The following is a 22,720-nucleotide window of genomic DNA, read 5'->3' on the forward strand; positions in this document are numbered from 1 at the left end:
TGGCTGTACAAGCCACGAGGATGTTATTGTGTTAATTTATGTTTCTTTTTTCTTTTTTTTATTTGTTTTCATTAAATAAAAACCCCACAATGGGACACTTCAATTTGCTGCAATGGGTTTGTTTTGCTTTGCTTACGGCACAGGCAAACACAATGGCAGAGCGGTCGAGTGGATGGATTCGACCGGCAAGGAGCTGTCGCTGTGGCAGAATATGATTAATCGGCCCAACTTTTGGGTGGAAGGGGCCCTGGTTTTGCGGCCGTCCCTGGAAAATGCTAAATTTTCCACATAATTTTCAGAACCCCCCGTAGAAAGCCGAGGAATCTTATAGTAGAGCCAGATTCCTTCCGTACCCATAGCAGTAATTACAACCGCCCTTGTTCCATTCCCCCAAACACTCTTCTCCATCCTTAGCGCTGTTTGATAGAACTTACGACAAGCATAGTAAAACGAGTTAGCTAACGAGCAAATGATGATATGCGACGGACAAACATGTGTGCTGTGTGCTGTGTGTGTTTGTGTGTTGCGTGCAGGAGTTCCATCGAGCTCATAATGCACAAGGAGACACACTCACCACCACCACACACTACTAATAATCTAAGATTAAGGAAATGTGGAAATAGAATTGTGATGTTGCTTTGCAATCAACCTATATACAATATATAAAACATATTGTGGTTAATAAGAAACCCCTAGGTTAAGGTTTACGCGAAAGATCTTTTTTCGCAAACTAGTAAGATTTGATAAGTGTAATTGAAAGGAAAGCAAGGGTGACATCGCACACGCTTTCATCGACCAGGAAAGCAACAATATTGTAAAACGTGCTGAAATTCCCCTGTAGCATGTGGGAAGTGCGAGTGAGACACAATGAAGCATAAGATCTTAAAAGTGAAATGAGAGAAAAAAGGAACAGAAAAGGACAGTAAAATAAATGAAAAAAATCATATATGATCAATCACCTCATGCGAGAGAAGAAATGAATTTTTCTGTGTTCATCTTTACCATCTTATACCGCGATCAATCATATCGAATGAGATTAGGCGAAGAGGGGAGAAAGTGAGGAAGAATGTTTCGGACCAGAACGTTCAGAACTCTTGTAGGCTATGCAAACAGGAAAAAAACACGTGTTCGTTTACTTCGTCACACAATACTAGTACTACTATCAAACACATTATTATGCTCCATCAGAGTGGCCAGACTGTGGAGCCCTAAAGCTCAAGATTGTTGCGCCTCGAAACGATCAGTTCGTCCATGGTACATCCATCTACTGAAGGATTATTACACGCTCACTAATGGGACAGGGAATAATAGGAGAAGGGAGAAATGTTTGCCTTTTTAAAATGCAACTCTATGTAACAGAATTGAACGAGTATAGAAAGCGTTTAGTTACAAAAAGAAAACACCGAAGCGAAGAAGGTAGTGTTGGGCATAGTGAACCAGCTAGCTAAATAGGGTAGGGTTTGATCGTTTTGAGTTTTCCGTTTGTCCTATTTGCGAGTAGAGAGAGAGAGTAGCGTGGACATCGACAATTGATCTTGGACACATATCATATGCGCCCGCTCATTGGTACATCATATGCGTGATATAACATTTCCACACCCCCTTTCCCACCCCATCCACCTTCTACTAATACTTTATCAAGCAATAGTCAGTGGACGGCTTCGTTAGTCGAGAGCGCCGGGCGAGCAGCAAATCATTTTTCTTGTTATAAACTTTTTCATACCACATATATTGACGCTGATTGTTGTTATACACTTGATTCCTCTTGAGTCTGAATCTGATGTATATGTAATATGCAAATATGTAGACGAGGGGTGTGTGTGTGTGTGCGGTGCGGTGCGGTGCGGTGGGTGAGTGCGCACGCTGCTGGTGTGCTTGTATGTAAAAATTCTGCAACAAGCTCACACACGCACACGCACACAGGCAGAGACGTGGCATAAATGCAGAAGCATAAAACAAATTTAGCGACATATTTACAATTCTTACAAAACAAAAACCAATCAAATGACTGACCATGTTTATATGATATAATTATAATAATGATACGATTTATCACCATATTCGTTTATTCGTAATATGGCCGATGATGAAGCAAGCAGAGAGAGAGAGAGGAGAGAGCATTATTCTAGATGAGCCTGAACAAGCAAGTAGTCTTGTGAATCGACCTTTGATCAATTTATTGAACTGCTCTTAAAACGAACGAAGAACGAATGGCTAGAACAGTGTTAATCAATTTACAGTAAACTGAAAAATAGAGAAAGAGAGAGAGGACAGAAAAGTAGATGTTTGATTGAAGTTATAAAACTCTGAAATAGATACAGATAATGTGGAACTAACAAGAAACAAAAAAAAACCAAACCAACAGGACACTTTGAAGAAATTATGATGGGGAGAGGATCATCTCGAAAAACACACACAAGAAAAATAACTCGTGCGCTCGATCGCGCGAGCGTTTTGACTGGTGATTTGTGTGTGCTTACGCATACGTACAATATACACACGTACTTTTGTAAAACGAAAACAATTGTAAAGATAATTCTATTGATAAACAATTATATTATACACACGCGGAACCATGGTGGGGTGGTAGAACAAGCAAAAGAAGCAACAAAAAAAAAACCAACCAACCAACTAACATGAATCACGCAAAAAATCTTATGAACTTCGCGAATAGAATGTACTACTTATATACTTCCTTCTCCTCGTTATACATTACCCTACCTTGAGGAGGGGAGATTAAATTCATCCACAAACAGACACTCACACGCACGGGAGACAGAGATAGAGCGATAGGAAGAGTTGTGCACGATACTACACTAGAAAGATTAGTATTTATCATCATAATAGTAGAATCATTGGCGGAATTCAACCAAACCCGGTGGTCGTAGTTGTTCTACTTAGCGACTCGCGTTTGTTTCGGTAGCGCGGTAGTGGTTCGATGCGATGAAGACGGACCATTCAATTGTTGTGACCAGTCTGTTGTGTGTCGTTGCTGAATATGACCACGCAGAATAACTGAATCGGTAGAAAACTAGTAGAAAAATATCATTCTTTACTAAAAACAAGAAACGTTGCTCCGATATAGCTAAGGTATACGAAACTCTGATACACACATTTATTTTTCATGTTCACCCTGATGTTTGTGTTTGGACATCTGTGTTTGTTGGTTCTGTTTTGTTTTTTGTGTTTTGGTTATGCACATTATAAGATTTTGAGAATACTTTTGTGCGTATTCCGTAACGACGTTTTTGTTTGTTGTTAGTTGTGTTAAACGTTTGAAGAAACGCTTCCTGCGACTATTACCCCCTTTGTCCCGTTTAGTAAAATGGGCTAAACTAGCTCCAGTTATATCAACAGCGAGAATGAAGAGGAGACATCAAATGTAGTATTATATGCACTCGATCAATAATTATTAATACGTAACAAACAATATAAAACTGTAGTATTCAAAGAAAAGGAATATCAATTGATTCAAACGAGTTTGTCTGCGAAAGACCATATACATACATTCGCTTATTCGGGCACAGTTGATTGGGCCACTTGTTTCGTTTGTGTTTTTTGGCCTTAGGCTAATGTAGGGAACGTTTGCACCGTTAGTTTTCTAACATTTAAAGGGTAATATTTAACTGGCTTGTGTAGTATCCGTTTATTTCCCCGTCCCCTGTCGCAAAACAATAAACCGAAGAACCAAATCATACCCATATGATGATGATGATGATGCTGCTGCTGCTTGGTACAGCGCGATATACAGAGTTTGTTCGTTAATGTTGGCTCAACGCAACTGTCTTATTATCTGATTGATTAGAATGGAGGGCGAAACAAAAGACACAAAAAAAAAACACAACCGCGAGGCAATCAAGAAAAATTAGAAATGATGAATCGTTAGTAGCTTATAATTGCGTACTTGCACGCACCGCGCTTATCGTAGCTGTTCGGTTCACACGACCATCACCACCATCACCCCATCCCGCGCGTTCTACTTCAGTGAATGCTACTTATACATATATATTGTACTGTTGTGAGTCGGGGAAGTTCAGCTTGTTGTTGCATACCTACTTAATCTTTTTTGTATAAAAAAAGCAGTAGTACAATCATTCATTGCAATTTCGTGTAGTGAGAGAAGCGTTAATTAGAACCAGCAACATGAAGCGCCACGATGGTTGAATGGAATAATAGGAATGGAAGGGAGGTTCAACAAGAAGATGGGGATGCGTAAAGACCCCCAGACAGAGAGAGAGAGAGAGAGAAAGAGAGATCGTATAAGGATGGACACAAGGATACATTTTGCCAAAGCCGAGGGATTTCAAATTTTCGTTAGACGCGCCGCGTCGTTCGTTGCCGTCGTGTGGAAGAGATGAGATTATTTTCCTTTAGATATTAGTTACACGATAAGTATTACGCACGATTAGTATTATCATTCCCATTCTAGTGTATGCTGACACATTCATGTATCGCTAATGTTATTATTCTTATTAGTGAGGTTTCGATGTATCTGTTTCCCAATCGATCATGATCGTGGGAATGATGATCATGTTGTCTTAAGGCAATCAAGAAAACAAGGGAAAAAACTGCTTACATAAAGGGGCAGTGCATTTGGGGGGGTCAATTCCTGTGAATGATTTATTTTTTCCTTTTGTTGTTGCTGTGAGCAGCTTGCAATTTCCATCCTTATGAACACACGGTATTATTATACGATGGCGCTGTTAGCAGAAAAGCGGCAAAAATTGTAGATAAATCACTAGCACAGAGCGCAGCCGCATCCCTTGCAAACCATAGGCAAACTAGCAAGCAAACAAAACAAAAAAAACCCAAACTAAACAAACAGCTAAACACAGAAGGTTGTATCTTAAAGATACCTAGCAAACAAAAAAAAACCATTTTGTAGTAGTAGTACGTACTCTCTATACGGTAGTGTTGCTTTTGCGCGCTTTTACGGCACTTTCTCTTTACTTTTGCCTCGTTCTTGTTGTTGGTGTGTGTGTGCGTGTGTGTGTCGTGAACCTTTGTAGTAGTTGAATTTGAATTTGCGGTGGCCTAGCCCGTTATGCCGCTTCTTGCGCATGTAGAGCTGTAGAGATTTTAGTGTATTTCAGACAGGATGCCAGAAGAGAAGCAACAGCAAATAAATAAATAACAAAAAAAAAGGAAAGGAAAAAAGGAAGTGAAAAGCTAGCAAATGTAATGCCTCATCAATTAAACACTAAACACTTGACAGACTGTTGTCACACTGAGCGCAATTTCTTTGCGGTTTGCGGTCGTATATTTAAGCCCCGTTTCCCGGTTTTTGACCTCTTATGAATGATTGCTTAGGATAACTCGGAAACATTTTTGAAAATTATCTTTACTAAACAAACGACCGGGATGTGGGGGGGGGGAGGCAGCACCTTCTTATAGGGCAACATCACTAATATTTATCCCTACACAAGCAAGCAAGCAGAAGACAGGTGGATGATCACACGTCGGTGAGTCGTTAGGCGCGCGTTACACGTTTTTCATACAGTTCAGTTTCCTTCAGCCTTTCTCAACCTCAATGAAAAGGAACAAATCATATTCGGATGCTCATTATATACACTTGAAACATACAAACAAATATATATATACACATTAAATATATTTATAGCATGTATAAATGCATGATGGTAGCAATTATGAATTATATTCTAAGTAGCTGCCAACACGGAGAATGGAGAGGAAAGCAGGGAAGGAGTCGAAGCAAAGGAAGCAAAAACAGAACTTAGCAAAGGTGTGCAATGAACAAATGATGGACAAACTCCAGACAAGTATATGCTGTTTTTTTTTACTTTAATCTTGATGATAATAATGATATGGATGGTGATGATTTTCTTCTTCACATATATTTTACGTAATTCTTGCAAAGAAAAGCAACTGTGTGGAGCTGTGGAAACATTTTCCGAGCTCAAACTCTTTATGCGCTGTGTGTTGGAAAATGCAAAAAAAAGAAAAAATGAAAACAGATACAAGTGATTGGTGTGTAAAACAGGAGAAAAGGAAAATGGAGAAAAAAACGGCAGAACATATTAAATTCATTATAAGTGAAAGGGCTAGCACCGGAGAAAGGGGTCCCTCGGAAGGGAGTTCCTTCTATGCGTGCCACGCGCGGCCAACGAAGAGACGAGACGAGGAAAGAGGGAAAACTTACACACATACACTCACACGCAAACACACTCACACACACGTTTGAATAATGTCAGAATTGATGCAATGAAAACCAAGTGCAATAGTATAAGCTCTTTCTTCCTTCCTTCGAACTAGAGATAATATCATCATTTTCCAAATCTTTCTTCCATTGTTGTGTTGCGAGAGAAAGAGGAGGAGAAGGAGAGGAGGAGTGTGTTGCAGTGACAAAACTTTACTAATAAAAAAAACCGACTCAACAAAAAAAAAAGAAACCTGTATTGCACTCTAGCTCTGTGTTTGTGGAATTTTGTGTACGGAATATGTTATACATTCATATCGAGGCTTTTATTTGGGGTGTTTTTTTTCTTAAAATAATTAAATAATGCTAAATGGGATAACATTGTCAAATCAACTGTGAAAGAAAAGAACAAACAAAAATCAAACACATCGCGGCAATGATTCGGTTGATTCGATGAGAAACTGAACGCAAGAAGTGCGCATACCGAGCAATGTAGCAGCGGTATGTTACACGAGCAGCATGCACTGTAGAGGATCTTCCGGTACATACTGTAGCGATTGATAAGCTTGGTTTGTTCGAAGCAGAATAGGGCATGATGTTGGATGCAAGTTAGTGCGACTTTGGGACTGATCGTTACCAGTAGCGTTAAATCGGCGTGGGGAGTTAAATCACTTGTCACGCTTTTGCGCCCCAAAGAGTGAATCTTTTAATTACCACTCTTTTTGGATTCAGCTCGTTCCCTGCCTGTGCCGACTAGTGAGTCGCTCTCTTTGGATTCATATCACTCACTCTCTATCACCTGTTATCACCTGCTAAAACCAGTACTAGTGAGTGAGTGACATGAATGCGAAAAGTTTGAAGCACTAGACGGTATCGCGAATGAATGATTATAACCCCAATGTATTAGTAAAAAATATGTATTTTTATGATACAGTATTGCATGACGAGTGATACGAATCTCGAATTGAATTTTAAAAGATTCGTGTATATTGTAAGTAGGCCCAATGGCCAGTGGCGGATTTTCCTATAAGCGGACTGAGCGACCGCGTGGGGCCCCGGCCTGAAGGGGGCCCAAAGCTAATTTTTTATGTGTTAGTTCACTTTTATAAGCGATTGATTTTTTGTTAATAATGCACAAACGAACGGAAAACGAAATCATTCTCAAAGTAATACATTCTTACCAGTAAGTGTGTGGAATGTGTTGATAACGTTTATAGCAATTAAAAGTTGTTACGTACTTTGGAGATAATTTTTGAAGGCCAAAACAAATATTACATACTTTCGCACTCTTGCATATTAAAAACAATAAATCCTCTCCTGACAATAAGACATAAAGAAGCTCCTGGGACGAATTATTTATATTTTTTAAGAACTTCCTAAACTGTCTCAATTGCAAGGACGAAAAGACTACAAATACGCAAGAGCAGGATAACCATTGTCGGACGCTTGGATTTCAGCCACATATTTTATGTATCTGTGAAACAGGAAATCACACAAGCTTTGTATAGTGGCTTTCACTGCTCATGTACATGAATATGCAAACAAATGTATTGCAAACTCTGCTCTAAAAATACAAAAGTATAAATAAGTAAAATTCAGATTTTTTGTCAGGTTTTCCAGATATATCTTTATCTAGATATGCCTAGATCTGTACTGAAATTCGGAAAGTCTGGAGTTTTAATAGCTACAGTTTATCATTTCATCGTTCATTGATTCATTTCAATATAAAAGACTCTTAGCTTGGAAAAACGATCTAATGCGTACTTGTGTTGAAAAAATACTACAGAGAATGAAATGCTTCTTTACTCTAAACAATAGTAAAACTAGTATAGCTAGTATTTAATATAGTTTTGATGTTTGCAATACCGGAAACAACGATGATGCACGTCCTAAAAATATGCAAAATATGTTAGCTTGATTAAACGAAGACTATAGAAGCTATTAAAATAATTAACTAACTGCCATAAAAAAAACGTTAGAAGAAAATTAATCCCTAACGAAATCAGGATGACATATTTGGTATTCGTAGCGAGGTATTCATAAAAATGGGATATAATTTTTAAGGAAAGGAAACTAGGGGCCCCAATTCTATCCCCCGCTTAGGGCCCCGAGAAGGATAAATCCGCCTCTGCCAATGGCACACAGAAAAGAGACAGAATTTGCAGTAGTTTAGAAGTTGCAGAATCTTTAGAGATCGAAGAATCTAATGAGAATCATTAATTTTCAACGATTGATGAATTGCAACATTCATGAGTCGCAATATTTGAGCTGCAGAATCAATGATTCATTTTGCAATTTGATTCGTATTTATGAATCTGATTCACACAGAGACCCATCTCTATTCGAAAGAGTGATGTAATTCACTTTAAATGTGTTGCCAGTCACTTCGAAGAGTGAATTCGTAAATGAGTTAAATACACTCTTAGTATTTAATGATAAAATTTGACACTACATATTGACTCAATGTGCATATCACTAAAACTGACCAAAAAGTGCACTTAAGCAGCGCAATTTCGAATCAATTAAAGAAATTAATAACCAAGCTTGTTTACCTTATTAACTATACTAGATTTGTTAAAAGATCAGCACTAAGCCATTTAGTAAAGAAAAGGGTTTAGTAACGTGCTGTCGCAACAATTTGTTCAGCAAGCAGTAAACTCACAGATGCGATTACTCACCCAGCTGATTGGATCGACTCTGATCTCGGGCGATTCGCTTTTTTCATCTTCACCCGCACACAGACGATCAAAACGATCTTGCCAAGCCATATAGTTCGAGATACGAACCCAGGGCGGCTGTGTTTACCTAAGCAGTGCCTGCTTGTAACGATGGGTACAACGAAACTAGCAACTTGGCTCATAAGTTTAAAGAGCATGAATGCAACATACTAGCACATTCCATTGGCGTACTAACACTAAACACTAGGGGATCACACAGGTTTTTGGCACAAGGAAGTGTTCTTTCCTGAAATTTCTCGTACTCCCACAGCTTATTCGTGTTCGTTCACTGCATTTGACGGCCTGTTGTCCGTCCCACTTGTACCCAATTAAGATCAATTGACCATTGGTGTCAATTAAATTGGCGCCACCCCAAAAACAAAAGGCCGCTCGTGCAATGTGACTCCCTCAGCAGTACCTCCCCGGTTCTCACGGAATATGTCCCTGCCTTTAGAGAGCGAATGGGGTTGGGGGATTGTTCAGAGAATATCGCTGCAACCAACTACCAGCTCACGCGGGAATGGGAATTCGTATATATGACTGTCTATCAGCATCTTTTCCCGTTTAAACGGCATATGTTCCTTCACAGGGAAGGTTCACAGGATCTTCTTATAGAGTGTGATCGAGTGGAAAGATCGTTGAAATAGTCGATTTAAGCGAACTTAAGTGTGGAAAGTGTTGGTAAAATGAATGCATATTTATCGAATATATGTGTGCAGTGGTTTAGATTTAGCTTCTGATTTGCAGTGCGAGCAAGAGGACAGTAAATGGAGTGAACCGAAAATAATCTGTAAATATTCGTACTTCGAAATCAACTAATAGTTTGTGCTTGGTAAGACACAATAATAGAAGCTTAATTTATTATCACATTACACGGGAAAGCAGTAAACGTGGAGTGAAGAAATGGATTTTTTAACAAAGAATCAAAGGATCGTGGTTAGTATAGTGGTAAGATTGTTGCTTTCATACGTGAAAGTGTTGAAAGTAAATAATGAACAAATATTGTACTTTTTATATAGCAGCTCTACACATTTATTATAATTATTTGTATGTACTCCAACTTTTAGCTATATTTTTTCACAGGTAGTTCACCAAATTGCCAAATTGCCAAATTGCCAAATACCAAAGTTCAACATATTCAAACGATCAACTATCAACCGTAACCGTTTGCCATCGAAAAAGCTGTCATGCCCATGCTCATTCAAATGTATTTACACTTGTGTTCGTTCATTTTCTCCCGCAAACACACAGATACCGTACATCGAGATCGAGTTTCGCGATGCGCCGAAGAAGCGCATCAAGCGCAACCTCTCGCTCAACTGTGACGAGAATGCGAACGAGACGCGCTGCTGCCGGTACCCGCTGACGGTGGACTTTGAGAAGTTTGGCTGGGATTGGATCATCGCGCCGAAGCGCTACGAAGCGTGGTACTGTGCCGGTGAGTGCATGATCAGCTTCCTGCCCAAGTACGAGCACACGCACGTGATGCAGCTCAGCACCTCGGCCATACCGTGCTGCTCGCCGAAGAAGATGAACTCGATCCGGCTGCTGTACTTTGACATGAGCTACAACGTGATCTACAGCACCATACCGAACATGGTGGTGGAAAAGTGCAGTTGTTCCTGAGCTCTTCGGTGCTTACAAGCGAGACCCGGAAATTGGACGCGAAAGGAGGAGGTGAACATGATGTGAAAAGAGTATGCAGTTGTAGGCAAAGGGACAAACCATGAACATGATTACAGAAATGGGCAGAAATTGGCAGAAAAGATGAAAGAAGTAAGTAACAAATAATGCTGGGGGCTAAAATAATTAGTGTAAAGTACAACAAAAAAAACGACACAAAACAACAAGAAAAAAAATAGAAAACAACAGTAATCAACAAACAAACGAATCAACAACGATAAAAACACACACAACACACAACACAAAAGAAAAGAAATAGACAATAACGGCACAATCCAAACGGGGATAGAGTAAGAAACAACAAAATTGACGAACAAAAAAATCAAAACATTGCTACTAAAAATTCGCTTAAAAAGGAAGATGGTAGAGAAAACAGGAAACGTTTTGTTTTTGTCTTTCAAATCTACTTCTACAACGAGTCTGAGAAAGGTCGGCAACATTTTGGAGCTTAACTAAAAATTAGTCTAGATCGACTTAGCCAGTTAGTAAGGGTAGCGAAATTATAAAAACACATTATCACATAGGCATCACACTAAATTTTAGGCAATTGCAAACCAAAAAAAAAAGAAGTGCAAAATCAAAAATCTTAAAACACATTATAAGATGTAAAAGCTTCGCTTGCAGTGTAGTTAAACTAATAATATTGTATGGCTAATTGGTTGGGATCAGTGGCTAACATGCTAAATTTAAAACAAAAAGACAGAATGGTAGAGTGGTAGTGCGAAAGGGAAAGCGAAAAGTGCGATAGGAAAAGAGCAGAGAAAGCAAGATAAATAATAAGTGTGTGTGTGTGGCGTTTGTTTTTTGGCTTCGATAGATTTGACGTACGAGAAAAAAACCAGTATACGACGCGAACGGGATAACCAGTTATAATACGTAGCAAACAAGAGCAAACAAAATGGAAATGATACAATATGTGATAACTAGTAAGCGGAAACAATAGAATGTATATGGGTTCCTGGAATCGGTTCGGTAGTGACAGCGCAACCGCTTTGCAGTTGACGATGCAAATTTTAGCTTGATTGAGCAAAATAAAAATCATTTTTCCATTGCGATATTTTCGCCGACAAACCGCCGTTCGATTTCGACGCGTAGTTTCGTACTAACAGCGCTCTCTACCCACAGTTGACAAACATTTGATCGATTTGTTTCATTTGTCTAGAATGCAGCTAGGCTATATTAAATATTTTATTAAACATTAACACATTACAGTTGTCGTTTTTTCTAAACAGGTATAATACGTGTCCAAAAATATCAGCTTCTTTTCCGTTTTTTTTTTTGGTTTAATGACTAATTGAGTAATGAGTTATAGAGAAGGATTAATATCACGTTTGATTGTAGATTGATGTGTATAACAGTTTCGATAACAGTCGATTAAATTGAAATTCTTTCTCATCGAGGCACAAAAGCATCGCAGTGTTGCTTGCACTGCCCTATCACTTGTGTGTTCGTTTTGCGCCCCAGCTCTCACGGGTTGCTCTCCTGATGGCTAAGCCGTGCCTCGCACAGCCGCTTCACGTGCATCTGTCCGAGCAGTTCCGCCTGGCGAAGAATTTTCCGTATGTCACCCGTACGCTGGTGCCGGTTCGCTAGCAAGTAGGCCGCCTTCAGCTGTCCCGATACGATGTAGCAGTGAATGCGCACCGCCACCGAGCTGGCCCGATTGATCAGCGTCTCGAGGGCGACCTTCGTGTTCACACCGGTACCGTGCCGGCTAATGGCCACGTCCACGGACACGCGTACGATTTCGTCGCAGATCGCCGATACGGCCGGTTCGGTTGTGGCGCTCGTCGTAATGCTGCTGCACTCGTTGCTCACGATCGCGTCCAGCAGTTTGCCGACGTCTTCAATTTTGCCATGGTTGATGAAATACTTTGCCGTCAGCGCGTACACTCGCTGCATGTCGAGATTGTAGTCTTGTATGATTCTGTGGGAAGGAAAGGAAAGCAAAACAGTTTGATCAATGCGTCACACATTTACTATGCCGTTGCAATGAATTTGATTCTGCAATGAATCTTCAAAGTAACTCAATCAATCGAAATCTCCCATTTTTAGAATCAATTGACAAAAGATTGATGAATAAAATCTTGAAATTATCATATCGCTCGAAGATCACTGTATTTACACTGATTATCGGTCGTTCATGAGTGATTAGAGGTGTATAAAACTGATTCAGATTCATGATCAAAGTGAATCTTTGCATCTAAATTTCAAGCTTTGAGATTAATTAATATTCATGTGTCTCTGGCAATTTATGTACATCTAAAGATTCGTGATTCGCTAACAAAATATAAATCTCTAAAGTTTCTTCCTTTTTTGTAGCGCTTGATTGTAGTGGGGTGGATCTTTAATTTTGCCTCTCTTCGGTGTCTCATGAAACGATTCCCGAGTATTACGTTATGGCTGACGGTATACCAGGGTTTTTCACTATTTCCCTCTAGTATCTAGTGATGGGAAAAATGAAGTTTTTGTCGGAATCGATTCCGGCTAGCTCCGCAATTTTCTGGAATCGATTCCGGATAGTAGGTCCGGAATCAGTTTCCACAATCGATTGCGGAATCGGCTCCGGTATCGGAATCAACTCCGGAATTGTTTCCGAAATCGGCTCCAGAATTGATTCCGGAACCGGTTCCGGAATCGGAATCGGATCCGGAATCGGTTCTGGAATCGAAATCAGCTCTCGAATCGGAATTGGCTCCTAAATTAGAATTCGCTTCCAAACGGAGTCAGTTTTGGCATCGCCATAAAAATAGGCGTTTGGGTCCAATCATACAACGTATTGATAACCGCAAAAAATCAAAATTTACTTGTACTCCATTCTCATGGAGATTCCTAGACTGATTTCGCTCCGGGGTCAACTCTGGAATCGGCTCCGGAGTCAACTCTGGAATCGGCTCCGGAATCGGCTCCGAAAGCGACTCCGGAGTCGGCCCCGGAATCGACTCTAGAATCGACTCCGGAATCGGAATCAATTCCAGCATCGGAATCGGTTCCGTAATTGATTCCGAACACGGAATTGGAATCGGGTAGGTCCGATTCAGAGCTCCCACCACTAGTAGGATCGTCCTCTATAATCATCCCATATTGATAAAGTCCTAAATGAAAACTAACCAATGTAATGAGTTTGTGAAGAAAGCGAACAGTATGTATAAATAAGTACAACTCCTACTTCAACTACTGCTACGTAATGGTAGACCTATGATTTTCGTGTGAGCTAGCCTACTCCTTGCAAGATCACATCTACATGTGTGATGGATACTGCCAACTTTACTGTCGCTTTAGATGCTCATAAACACTTGGAGATTCCATTGGAGTCTCTTAATGGTAATCAAAGAATCTTTACGAAAGAATCATGAAGCACAACACATTTGGTACAATATTATAAAGGGGCTACGACTAGTGTTGGATTTCGCGAATCTTTCGTTGAGATTCATTCATATGAATCTTGAGTGATGAGTGATTCGGATCTCGAATCGACTCTTCAAAGGTTCATGAATCTGTAAAGATTCGTGAATTTCCAAGGATTCATGAATCTCAAAAAATTCATGATTCTCCAAGGATACATGAATCTCGATAGATAAATGAATCTCTATACACAAATGAATCTTCAAAGATTCATGAATTTAATAGATTAAAACTCATATATCTCCAGGGATTCATGTATTTTTAGAGATGTATGATGTTCAAAATATTGAATTTGCGCGATCCTTCCTAACAACATGCCCGTCGTGGATTTAAGCCAACCGTCTCCCCGTAGCAAAACAAACTATCCGATTGCTTGGTACTTGATTGAACAAGAAGTCTTGAAAGCCTGCAAAGGCTGGCATCTTTAGAGATGTATGAATCACTTGAGATCTTTCGAGATGTATGAATCTTGAATCTTTCAAATCTTTGAAGATTTATGAATCATTAGAGATTCATGAATCATTGCAACCGAGAATTAGATTCATTAATCATTCCAAAGATTCAGTAAGATTCATGAATCAGAACCAGATTTACTCAACACTAGCTACGACATGAGGATGAGTGAGTCTGATATGACCAAAGATGCAAAAAGTGAAAATAAGAGCAAACATAAAAGTGCACATTAGCATTGCAGCCTTTTCGGACCGTTCCTCCGGAATAAAAAAAAAGTGCACATTAAATAAACAAATAAATGAATACAAATGAACATAAATGAATTACAGCGGTTTCTCGTACAACATATCTCGAAAGCAACTAAAATGAATCAGAAAGGTTCGAGATCGATCATCAAGGAAAGTTCGAAAATGATCGATCATCAGGAAACCTACCCACATTTACACGTGTAATATTATAGCTATATAATATTTGAACCTTTAATAATTCATAAATGTTTTGAGTTTTGATTCGCGATTCGAATCAGTGATCATTGAAGATCAATATAAATGAATCGTTACGAAGACTGCATGAAACACAACACCATCTGCCATGTTAAACTTACCTGTACGACAGACCGAAAGCTTCCTCCACATTCTGGCCACACACAAGCGTCAGGATGGCAAGCTGCAGCTTATCATGGCTGCCACCAAAGAGCGTTGGTAGTTGAGAAGCTTCACGAAAAATCTGCAATAAAATATTAAACCATTACACCACCAACGTACTTCGCCATCAATCCTGACAGCGTGCTCAGGTACACCTACCTTTGGCAGCAGGGCAACCGTTTGGCGGCCTTTCGCTTCACAGGTGGCCAAAAATTTGGTCACATCGAGCTGCAGCAGAATGGTGTTGATGTGATTGTTCAACTCCTTCGGATCCAGCTTCATCAGCAGGGAATGGTGCGTTTCGATCGCTGTGCCGGTGCTGTTCAGCCGTACCTCTTGCCAGTTGCACAGTTCCAGCTCATTCTGCATGTGAAATACCAAATGGAAATTAGTTGTGTTGTGCAACTAAACCAACAAAAACTGCCAAGACCGATGCTTACCTGCAAATGGGTGACACTGGTTTTGAGATGATGCTCGGCGGCCTGCAGATCGGCAAACGTGCGACAGCCCGTGGTGTAGAAGCGCACGCACGTCATGCTCGCCCGTATCGGATCCTTCAGCAGCAGCTGCAAGCTGTACAGGCTGTTCAGCATGTCGTTCGTCTCGAGATAGCGGCAAGCGTACCGGATGTACTCGCGCCACTCTAGCAGCGTATCGTCAATGTCCGACAGCCGCTGCACGATCGTCTCCAGCTCGCCGTGCTGCAGGTACGGCAGCAGCACCGTCTGCAGAAACACATCCGGTTCAACGCGCTGCGCAAGGATGTAGCGCAGTGCGGCCACCTCCGTCTGGGCGTAGCGCATCAGAAACTGCACCACGCTTGCGTGCGACCCGTACGCCAGCAGGTAGTGCATGGATTCTTCGAACAGCCGGCTGCACATCACGATGGATGCCGCGTCGTGGCGCGCGAGCCGTTCCGCATTCGGACCGGGCACGTCGCCGTCGAACTCTCCCTGGCACACGTTGCGCAGGTTGGCCAGCGTGCTCAGTATGTTTAGGGCTGGTTCGTGCGCTGCGCCCACAGCGCCACTGCCCGCGGACGCGTGCCGAGCGGCATTAACCCTTGCCGTCACGCGCTCGGACGGTGCGCCAAGACGCGCCGTGTACGCCAGCGCGTAAACAATCTCGTTGAGCAGTGGCGGACAGCGAGCGGGACGCTTGACGATCGGTACGACCGTTGCGATGCCCGCACGCGGTGCCTCGATCATGCGCAGTACCGCTTCGCACTCCGCCTCGCTGGCAACGCGTGGCAGACAGTGGGAGAACTTTTCGCGCGCCGTCTCGTAGCAGCCCGCCCGCAGACAGGCCATACCCCAGGCGGCCATCACACCGTTGAGCGAGAAGCCACACTTGAGCGACAGTTCCAGGGCGAGCGTCCACTTTTCCGCCTTCACGAGCGCATCGCGCAGTTTGCGCAAGCTGCCATGGTTGCTCATCGAGGGGGCGTCCAGCAGCAGCGACTCGCAGTTGTCGTGCACGATCGAGAGAATGATCTCGGCGTGCTCCTTCATCTTCTCGACCTCGGCGCCGCCACCGCGCACCTTCACGCCGAGCGTCAGGTTGAGCAGCATGCGCGCGACCAGCGCATAGTCGATCTCGGGATTCGGCACGCCGGGATGCAGCGGGCGCAGCAGCGCCTCCAGCTTGGCACAGTGGTACAGCAGGAAGCTGGCCATCTCTTCGTTCGGTGTGTGCAGGTTGCAGATCGCCAGGCACTGGCTCGTGGACGGTGCGTACTCGTAGCTGTACTCGTCGCGGATCACATTGTCGTACCGTTCGTTGCCGGTCAGCTGCCACTCGTACTGGCTGCCGGTATCGGAGGTGCGCGATTGCGATACGGCGGCCGATGGCACTGCTGCTGCTGCCACTGCCGACGTGTCTTTCGTGCCCGCCAAATTGTGCCAACAGTCGTCACACACGCGCACGGCAACGTCCTCGTAAAAGCTTTGCAGGCACAGCTTGCGCTTCGAGCACGAGTGGCACACGACCCGACCGCACCGCCGGCAGTGGTGCCGACGGTTTAGCATGGAAAAGGTGCGACGACAGCACATGCAGTGCAGCGCCTCCTCGTCCTTCACCCACCGATCGCGACCGGGAATGTCTTTCGGCATCACGAACGGTTGCCCCACTTCGCTCAGCGAATCGTAGCTCGAAACGCGGCTGACTGGACCATCGGGTAGCGTGTCGGCCGAGCCCACCACATCTGGGAATACTTTGTACTCGAGCGCTTTGCCGGCGTACACGCGCAACAGACAGTCGACGCACTCGTGGCTGATGAACAGCCCATCGTGCACGGGATAGTGGCGCAGTACGGTGCTCGTTTGCGGTTGCTGCTCCCGCTCCGTCCCACTCTGAACGGCGTCGTGCAGGTCGCGAATGTACTCCCGGTGCTCGTAGCAGTGCGCGCAGACGTCCGCCACCAGCAGTCCCCGGATGGAGCGCATCACACCGGCCAACAGCTCCAGCCGCGAGTTCATCAAGCACTGCTCTACGATCAGCAACGGCCGGCTGGCCAAATTCCACAGCCCCTCGTACTCGTCGTGCGACAGATGTTCGAATATTTTGAGCGACAGTTGATACTTTTGGTACAGCGGCTTAGTGGTGGTGTTGCGCTCCAGATAGCCCAGCATGTAGCTGACGACCGGCACGCTGCGGATGTTTAGCATGATCGTTTCGTACAGCTTCACCACGGCCTCGACCGGCATCGTTTCAATGATTCGAAACAGCAGCGCAATCGGGGGCTCACTGTCCGGCTCCAGACTCGTCGTCGTCGTCGGGATCACCGCCACGGTTGATGCGGCCGAAAGCTTGTGCACCGCGTACATGAACATCTCCAGCTCCCGCTCGGCCTCGATCGGGTGCAGCTTGATCCAGTCGGCACACACCCGCAGCTCGCCCAACTCGATCAGCTGATGCAGGACGGTGCTTTTGTTTTCGGCGGAAAACTTCCTCGCCCTTTGCCAACCGGCCCCCTCGGCACCACCTTCGTCCGGTGACGCCAGTTGAAGAATGGTTCCCACGCGCAGATACGTTCGCAGCTCGTTCGCTGTTTGCTGCAGCTTGTGGCGTGTTGCCGGCACAATCGTGCACTGCCGGGGAGTGACATTTTTGGCAACTGCCGTCAGCAGATGCTCGGAAGCACTGATCCACTCGTTCGCCACCGTGTACTGGTCAACGTTCGCGAGTAAAGCCTGCGCTTTCTGCTCCATCGAAACGTCGTCCTCGTTTGGGAGCAACTTTGACCGAATGTGGTCGTTGTCTTCCTGGGCCTGTAGCATGCAGCACGGTCGATTGCTGTCCAGGGAAAAGGGATTGCATGCCTGCATAGCATTGGCTTTACTCGTGCGAATGTGACTGCAGCCGAACGGGAGGTCCGGCGCATTCATGAGCTTGCTGTAGTTTCCGACCAGCGACTTGTTTGTCGAAGCTTCCGCACCGTTGATTTGAATCGCACACAACTGACACAAGAGCTCGCTTTTGCTTGCAATGTATTCCCACAGGGCAGGGGCATCGTGTAGCATCGGTTTGATTTCCTCGCCCGGGCCGAGCAGCCGCTTGCCAAGCGCTTGGACCAGATTGATGCCCAGCATGCTGGCCATTTGATCCATGGTGGCGAACGCTACATCCTTTGCAAACAACCGTTCCAACATCACCGTCTGTGCGTCCGTTTGCATGAGTTCGTTAAGGTTGGTGGTAAGCGGCTCATTGCCAGTCCGCCGATCGGTTCCAGTGGAAAGCAGCGATTGTAATAGCTTTGTCAAATGTTCCAAATAAAGCTTCACTTTGGCCAACGATGCAGAGCCGCCGCCGCCACACGAGTCCGCCAGCAGTGCGTACGATCGCTCCGGATCATCGGCCGGCGGGTGTAGCAACTCGTCCGCCCGCTCGACCATACCGTGGAAGCGAGCACGCCTCTTCAACACCAACCCATTCTCAACCGCATCCAGCGGGCACACTTCGCGCGACAGCAGCTCCGCAATGGTGAGCCGGCAGGCGCTTGCGCGTGCCGTTTTGTGCGCAAGCTGCAACGTGTCAATAATGTTCCCGAAGAAGGATACGTAATTTCCGCTCAGCTGGGCCGTTTCCCCTCCATGACCGGCAATGCTGCTCGACATCATGCCGGTGGACGGGTGACAGGCGCCCGTTGTTTGGTGTGCATTTTTCAGCACAAAATTGTAGATCGCCAGGTTTAGCTCGTAGCTGAAGGGTAAGTTCAGCACGGCGTCCACGATCTGGCTGAGGTGCAGATTGGCCCCGGTCAGACCGCTCAGGAAAGGGTACCGAGCAACGAACCGATCCAGCGGGACCGGGACGCTCGCATCGGTGCCCGGCTGCACCGGTTGCGACTTGAGAAACGTTTCGATCGTGCTGAGCACTTTGGAAATCTCGAACCCCATGGCCGTTTTGCTGCGTATGTCGTCCAGCAGGGCGTCATTGTTGCTGTCGCTCGACTGTGTTCCGCTGCTGCCGCGTGCCGTTTCACGCTTGCGTTCGTTCTTTTTGATCAGCGCGGATAGATCGGCCTTCAGCGCCTGCATCTGTTCAATCCGTTCCACCAGCCGGCCCACCGGCCGGTCCCGTAGACCGTGATTGTCGATAATTTGCTTCGCAAAGCTCATCCTGTCGTTCGTGAGGCACACGATCGCGAGGGTTTCCGGTGTGGCAAACAGTTTGGTGAAGTGCTTTCGGCTCCATAAACCGCCGTCCGTTGCTTTGCGATCGTACGCGAGGCTTTCCGATTTCGGATCGACCGACAGGGAGCCTTGCCGTTGCAGGTCTTTGTTGCTTCCGCCCGAATTGCTCGATCCCGTCGCAGTCAGTGGGTTTCTGTTAGCCCGGCGGGAAGATTTGTGCTTCGGCAGCGTGCCGTAATAGCCGTACCGGTGCCGTTGCCCGACGGCAAAATCGATCGCAGCGATCGATTCAACGCTATGGAACAGCTTCGCATTGCCGGACGCGGACGCTGATTCACACACGGTTTCGGTAATGTGGGTCAGTGTGGTGGGCACTGGCGGCATATCGACGAGTCGAACCGGTTGCGCACAGTTCGCGGGTTCGGTCGGTGGCACGGTGGCTTCCAGGGAGGGCCGTTCGTCAAACAGCGATAAGCGCCAGCAAACGTCGATGACGAGGTCGAGGAGCGTTTGAAAGCGTCGCTTCAGCGTGTCGTCCGCTTCTTGATAGGAGGCGGAGTGTTTCCTCGTAATCATGATGGACTTTATGCTGGACGTTAATGCGCCCAGCAGGGCGGTGCTGCAGAGGAAGGTTCGTCTTTCGGGCAGGTTTGTGTCGTTGCCTATCAGCTCCCCGCGCACGAACAGCATCGTAAAGATGGACTCCATCGCGTGCATGAACGTTTGCATGTCGGTTTCTTTGAAAAGACACTTTAGCTGAGCGTCCAGATTGTTGGTGGTGATAAGGGAAGCGGCATCCTGGGACACGCTGGCCACCGCTTCCTCCTCGATTGCCTTGTACAGCACAAACAGTGCCTGCAGCTCAACCAGTGCCATGACGTCATGCGCATTTTCCGCGCCCGATTCTGGTTCACTGGACAGGGCTGTTATCTGTTCGTGCAGCGTCTGGTTCGTTCGCATCACAGCCTGCAGCTTAGCAAAGTCAACCTCGTTCAGGTCGGCTCGGGCCCGCACCATCATGCTCAGTACGGTTGCGTGCTGGGAAAAGTCCTGCGCCGGCAGTAGCGTTTCGTCGAGCTGCAGTGTTTGCTGTATCCGGTGGCAACGCTGCAGCTCGAGCAGGTAGGCGTTGAGGTACGATTTGGCAATCGGCAGGGCACCGACCGTTTCAACCGCGGCGGAAAATGAACCACCGTCTGCTGCGTTTGCCAGTGCCACTTGTTCGATGAAGCGAACATAGTTCGTATGGTGCACATAGAACGTCTTGGCGCTGGGTGTGAGCAAGCTGCCGAAAAAGTGTCGCTTTTTGTCGAGCACTTCGCCGGCCTGATGCTGCTGCAGCGGCCCCACCAGCTCCGGCATAAGGTGTACCATTAGCTTTACGCTTTTGCGGGAAAACAGTGCCAGCATTAGCTGCTCCAGCTCGATCGCTTTACGTTCGAGCGCCCTCAGCAAGAGTGCTTTCAAGTTGCCGATAGCTTTCACGGACATCAGACTGTTGGCAAGAATGTTGTAGCACTTGTTACGGTCCGTTTGCTGCTCGTCGTGCTGCTCAAACGCGTCCAGCACGGCTGCCGTTGCGATCTCGTAGATTGCACTGTTTTTGGCCGATATTTTCGACATGGCCAACAGCTTCAGCAGCTGGCAGGTCGGGTACGGGCTGTGGATCATGTTTTTGCGGAAAAACCTGCGACACTGTTCCGACAGCTCGGTCCCATCTTCGTAGTCGTCGAGCGTTTTGTAGTACGCGATGATTTCCTGATGCAGAAAAATGAGCAACAGAGCATTTGAAGGGGCGAGCATTAGTCATCGCTTGCGGTCGGGTAAGCGACAGGGTTAGAAATATAAATGGAAGCCACTGCTAGGACCTACCTTTGCAATCGAATCCTTCTTGTCGACAAACAACTCCCAGTATTCGTTAAAGTTTTCCATCTTGCGCCAACCACTCGGGGGCACACATACACTTTTAATGTAAATAAACGCTTCCCACTGCCGTTGACTGGCTCAAGTCCGGTTGATGCCTCAACCTCATCTGAGGCCGCAATCGCAACGGAACCTGCACTTGGTTTGCTTTGGCATCAAAAACAGCTGATATCACAATTGTTTAGTCAGAGTTCTTCTTCTTCTTCTTCTTCGCTTTCCTGGTTCGACAGGTCGTCGGCCCACATACGATGGGCAAATCTGAGGCGATTTTACATGTATCGAGTAAGTATAATTTGTTTAATTGTAAACGGAATTGAACGCAACACTAACGAAAGAAGAAAAATATAAAGCTTCTTTCTGTTTTCCAATATTTGTTGTAAAGATTTTAGTTATTGAACTGTTGAGTGTGGTGTTATTCTTCCCGCTGTCGGTGTTGATGTTTGTTTACATTTGCAGTGAACGTCAAAAAGTGAGAAAAGTAAGTTGAGAATATATGCAATGGTTGAGAACTTACTCGCTTGTTGTCGCAATTTAACAACTTGAAAAAAAGTAGTTCCGCGAACAAAAAAGGCCTAACATGGCTTCAAATTTGTGTATTTTCCTCACAAATCATGTAATGCGAATTTTCAGTAAATTTCGCATTTTAAAACTTTTGTAAACAAAATCTTCTGTTGTCGAAACATCTTCATTGCTAGGAATTCAAAACGTAAAGTTGATCCTTTGGCGATGGTTTCGCTCCCCTTTCGAAAGCAAAGGACAAGCAAATAGTCAACATCGGTTCCCTTCCGTTTCTATTTGCATGTGCAAAAGCGCCGTTGGAAAATTTGAAAACCACGAAACGAAAATCACCCTGTCCGAAAACGAAGGGTTGGCGGAAGTTGTCGGATCAAAATTGGCCGCTGTCAAACCGCGAGCCGAAAAATAGGCCGTTTGTCGACACGGTGCTTCATGCGGCCGCGGCACAACCGCAGCACGTTCGGCATTCGTATTGGCAGCTGTCAAACAGCCGTAAACCGGCCCGCTAGGCCCCCGCTAGGCAAAACTAGTTTTCACGAGCTCGCCAACGCGCCAAAGCAGTGCGATTTTTCCTCGCTGGTGAGCGTT

At 45.0% G+C, this 22,720-nt stretch overlaps 3 protein-coding genes and 1 long non-coding RNA gene across 7 annotated transcripts in view; 2 read left to right on the forward strand and 2 right to left on the reverse strand.

Annotated features, from left to right (window-relative positions):
• LOC120908423 overlaps positions 1 to 4,813 on the forward strand; it is a 38,113-nt gene extending 33,300 nt beyond the window's left edge. For all 4 annotated transcript variants that reach the window (XM_040319391.1, XM_040319393.1, XM_040319392.1 and 1 more), the window contains one exon: positions 144 to 4,813. In XM_040319391.1, coding sequence (XP_040175325.1) covers positions 144 to 292 — 149 coding nt within the window. In that variant the 3' untranslated portion in view covers positions 293 to 4,813. The remainder of the gene's footprint in view (positions 1 to 143) is intronic.
• Positions 4,814 to 5,905: 1,092 nt separating this feature from the next.
• Positions 5,906 to 9,093, reverse strand: LOC120908425. The gene is made up of 2 exons (XR_005741139.1): positions 8,836 to 9,093; positions 5,906 to 6,550 (listed from the first exon to the last, which is right to left on the reverse strand). It is a non-coding gene; the product is annotated as an uncharacterized LOC120908425 (long non-coding RNA).
• Positions 9,094 to 9,918: 825 nt separating this feature from the next.
• LOC120894261 (growth/differentiation factor 8-like) lies at positions 9,919 to 11,629 on the forward strand (the record flags this gene model as incomplete). Its single annotated transcript, XM_040296749.1, has 1 exon — positions 9,919 to 11,629. A coding segment is annotated over one exon (582 nt), but the record flags the coding sequence as incomplete, so codon positions are not given.
• Positions 11,630 to 11,701: 72 nt separating this feature from the next.
• On the reverse strand, positions 11,702 to 22,044 carry LOC120908424 (zinc finger FYVE domain-containing protein 26 homolog). Its single transcript, XM_040319395.1, has 5 exons — positions 21,566 to 22,044; positions 15,500 to 21,451; positions 15,219 to 15,422; positions 15,020 to 15,141; positions 11,702 to 12,484 (listed from the first exon to the last, which is right to left on the reverse strand). Exons 1-5 carry the CDS (start codon positions 21,623 to 21,625, stop codon positions 12,025 to 12,027), a joined length of 6,798 nt encoding a protein of 2,265 aa, XP_040175329.1. The 5' UTR covers positions 21,626 to 22,044; the 3' UTR covers positions 11,702 to 12,024.
• Between the last annotated feature and the right edge of the window lie 676 nt (positions 22,045 to 22,720).

Source organism: Anopheles arabiensis, chromosome 2 (assembly GCF_016920715.1).
Source record: "Anopheles arabiensis isolate DONGOLA chromosome 2, AaraD3, whole genome shotgun sequence".
NCBI lineage: Eukaryota > Metazoa > Arthropoda > Insecta > Diptera > Culicidae > Anopheles > Anopheles arabiensis.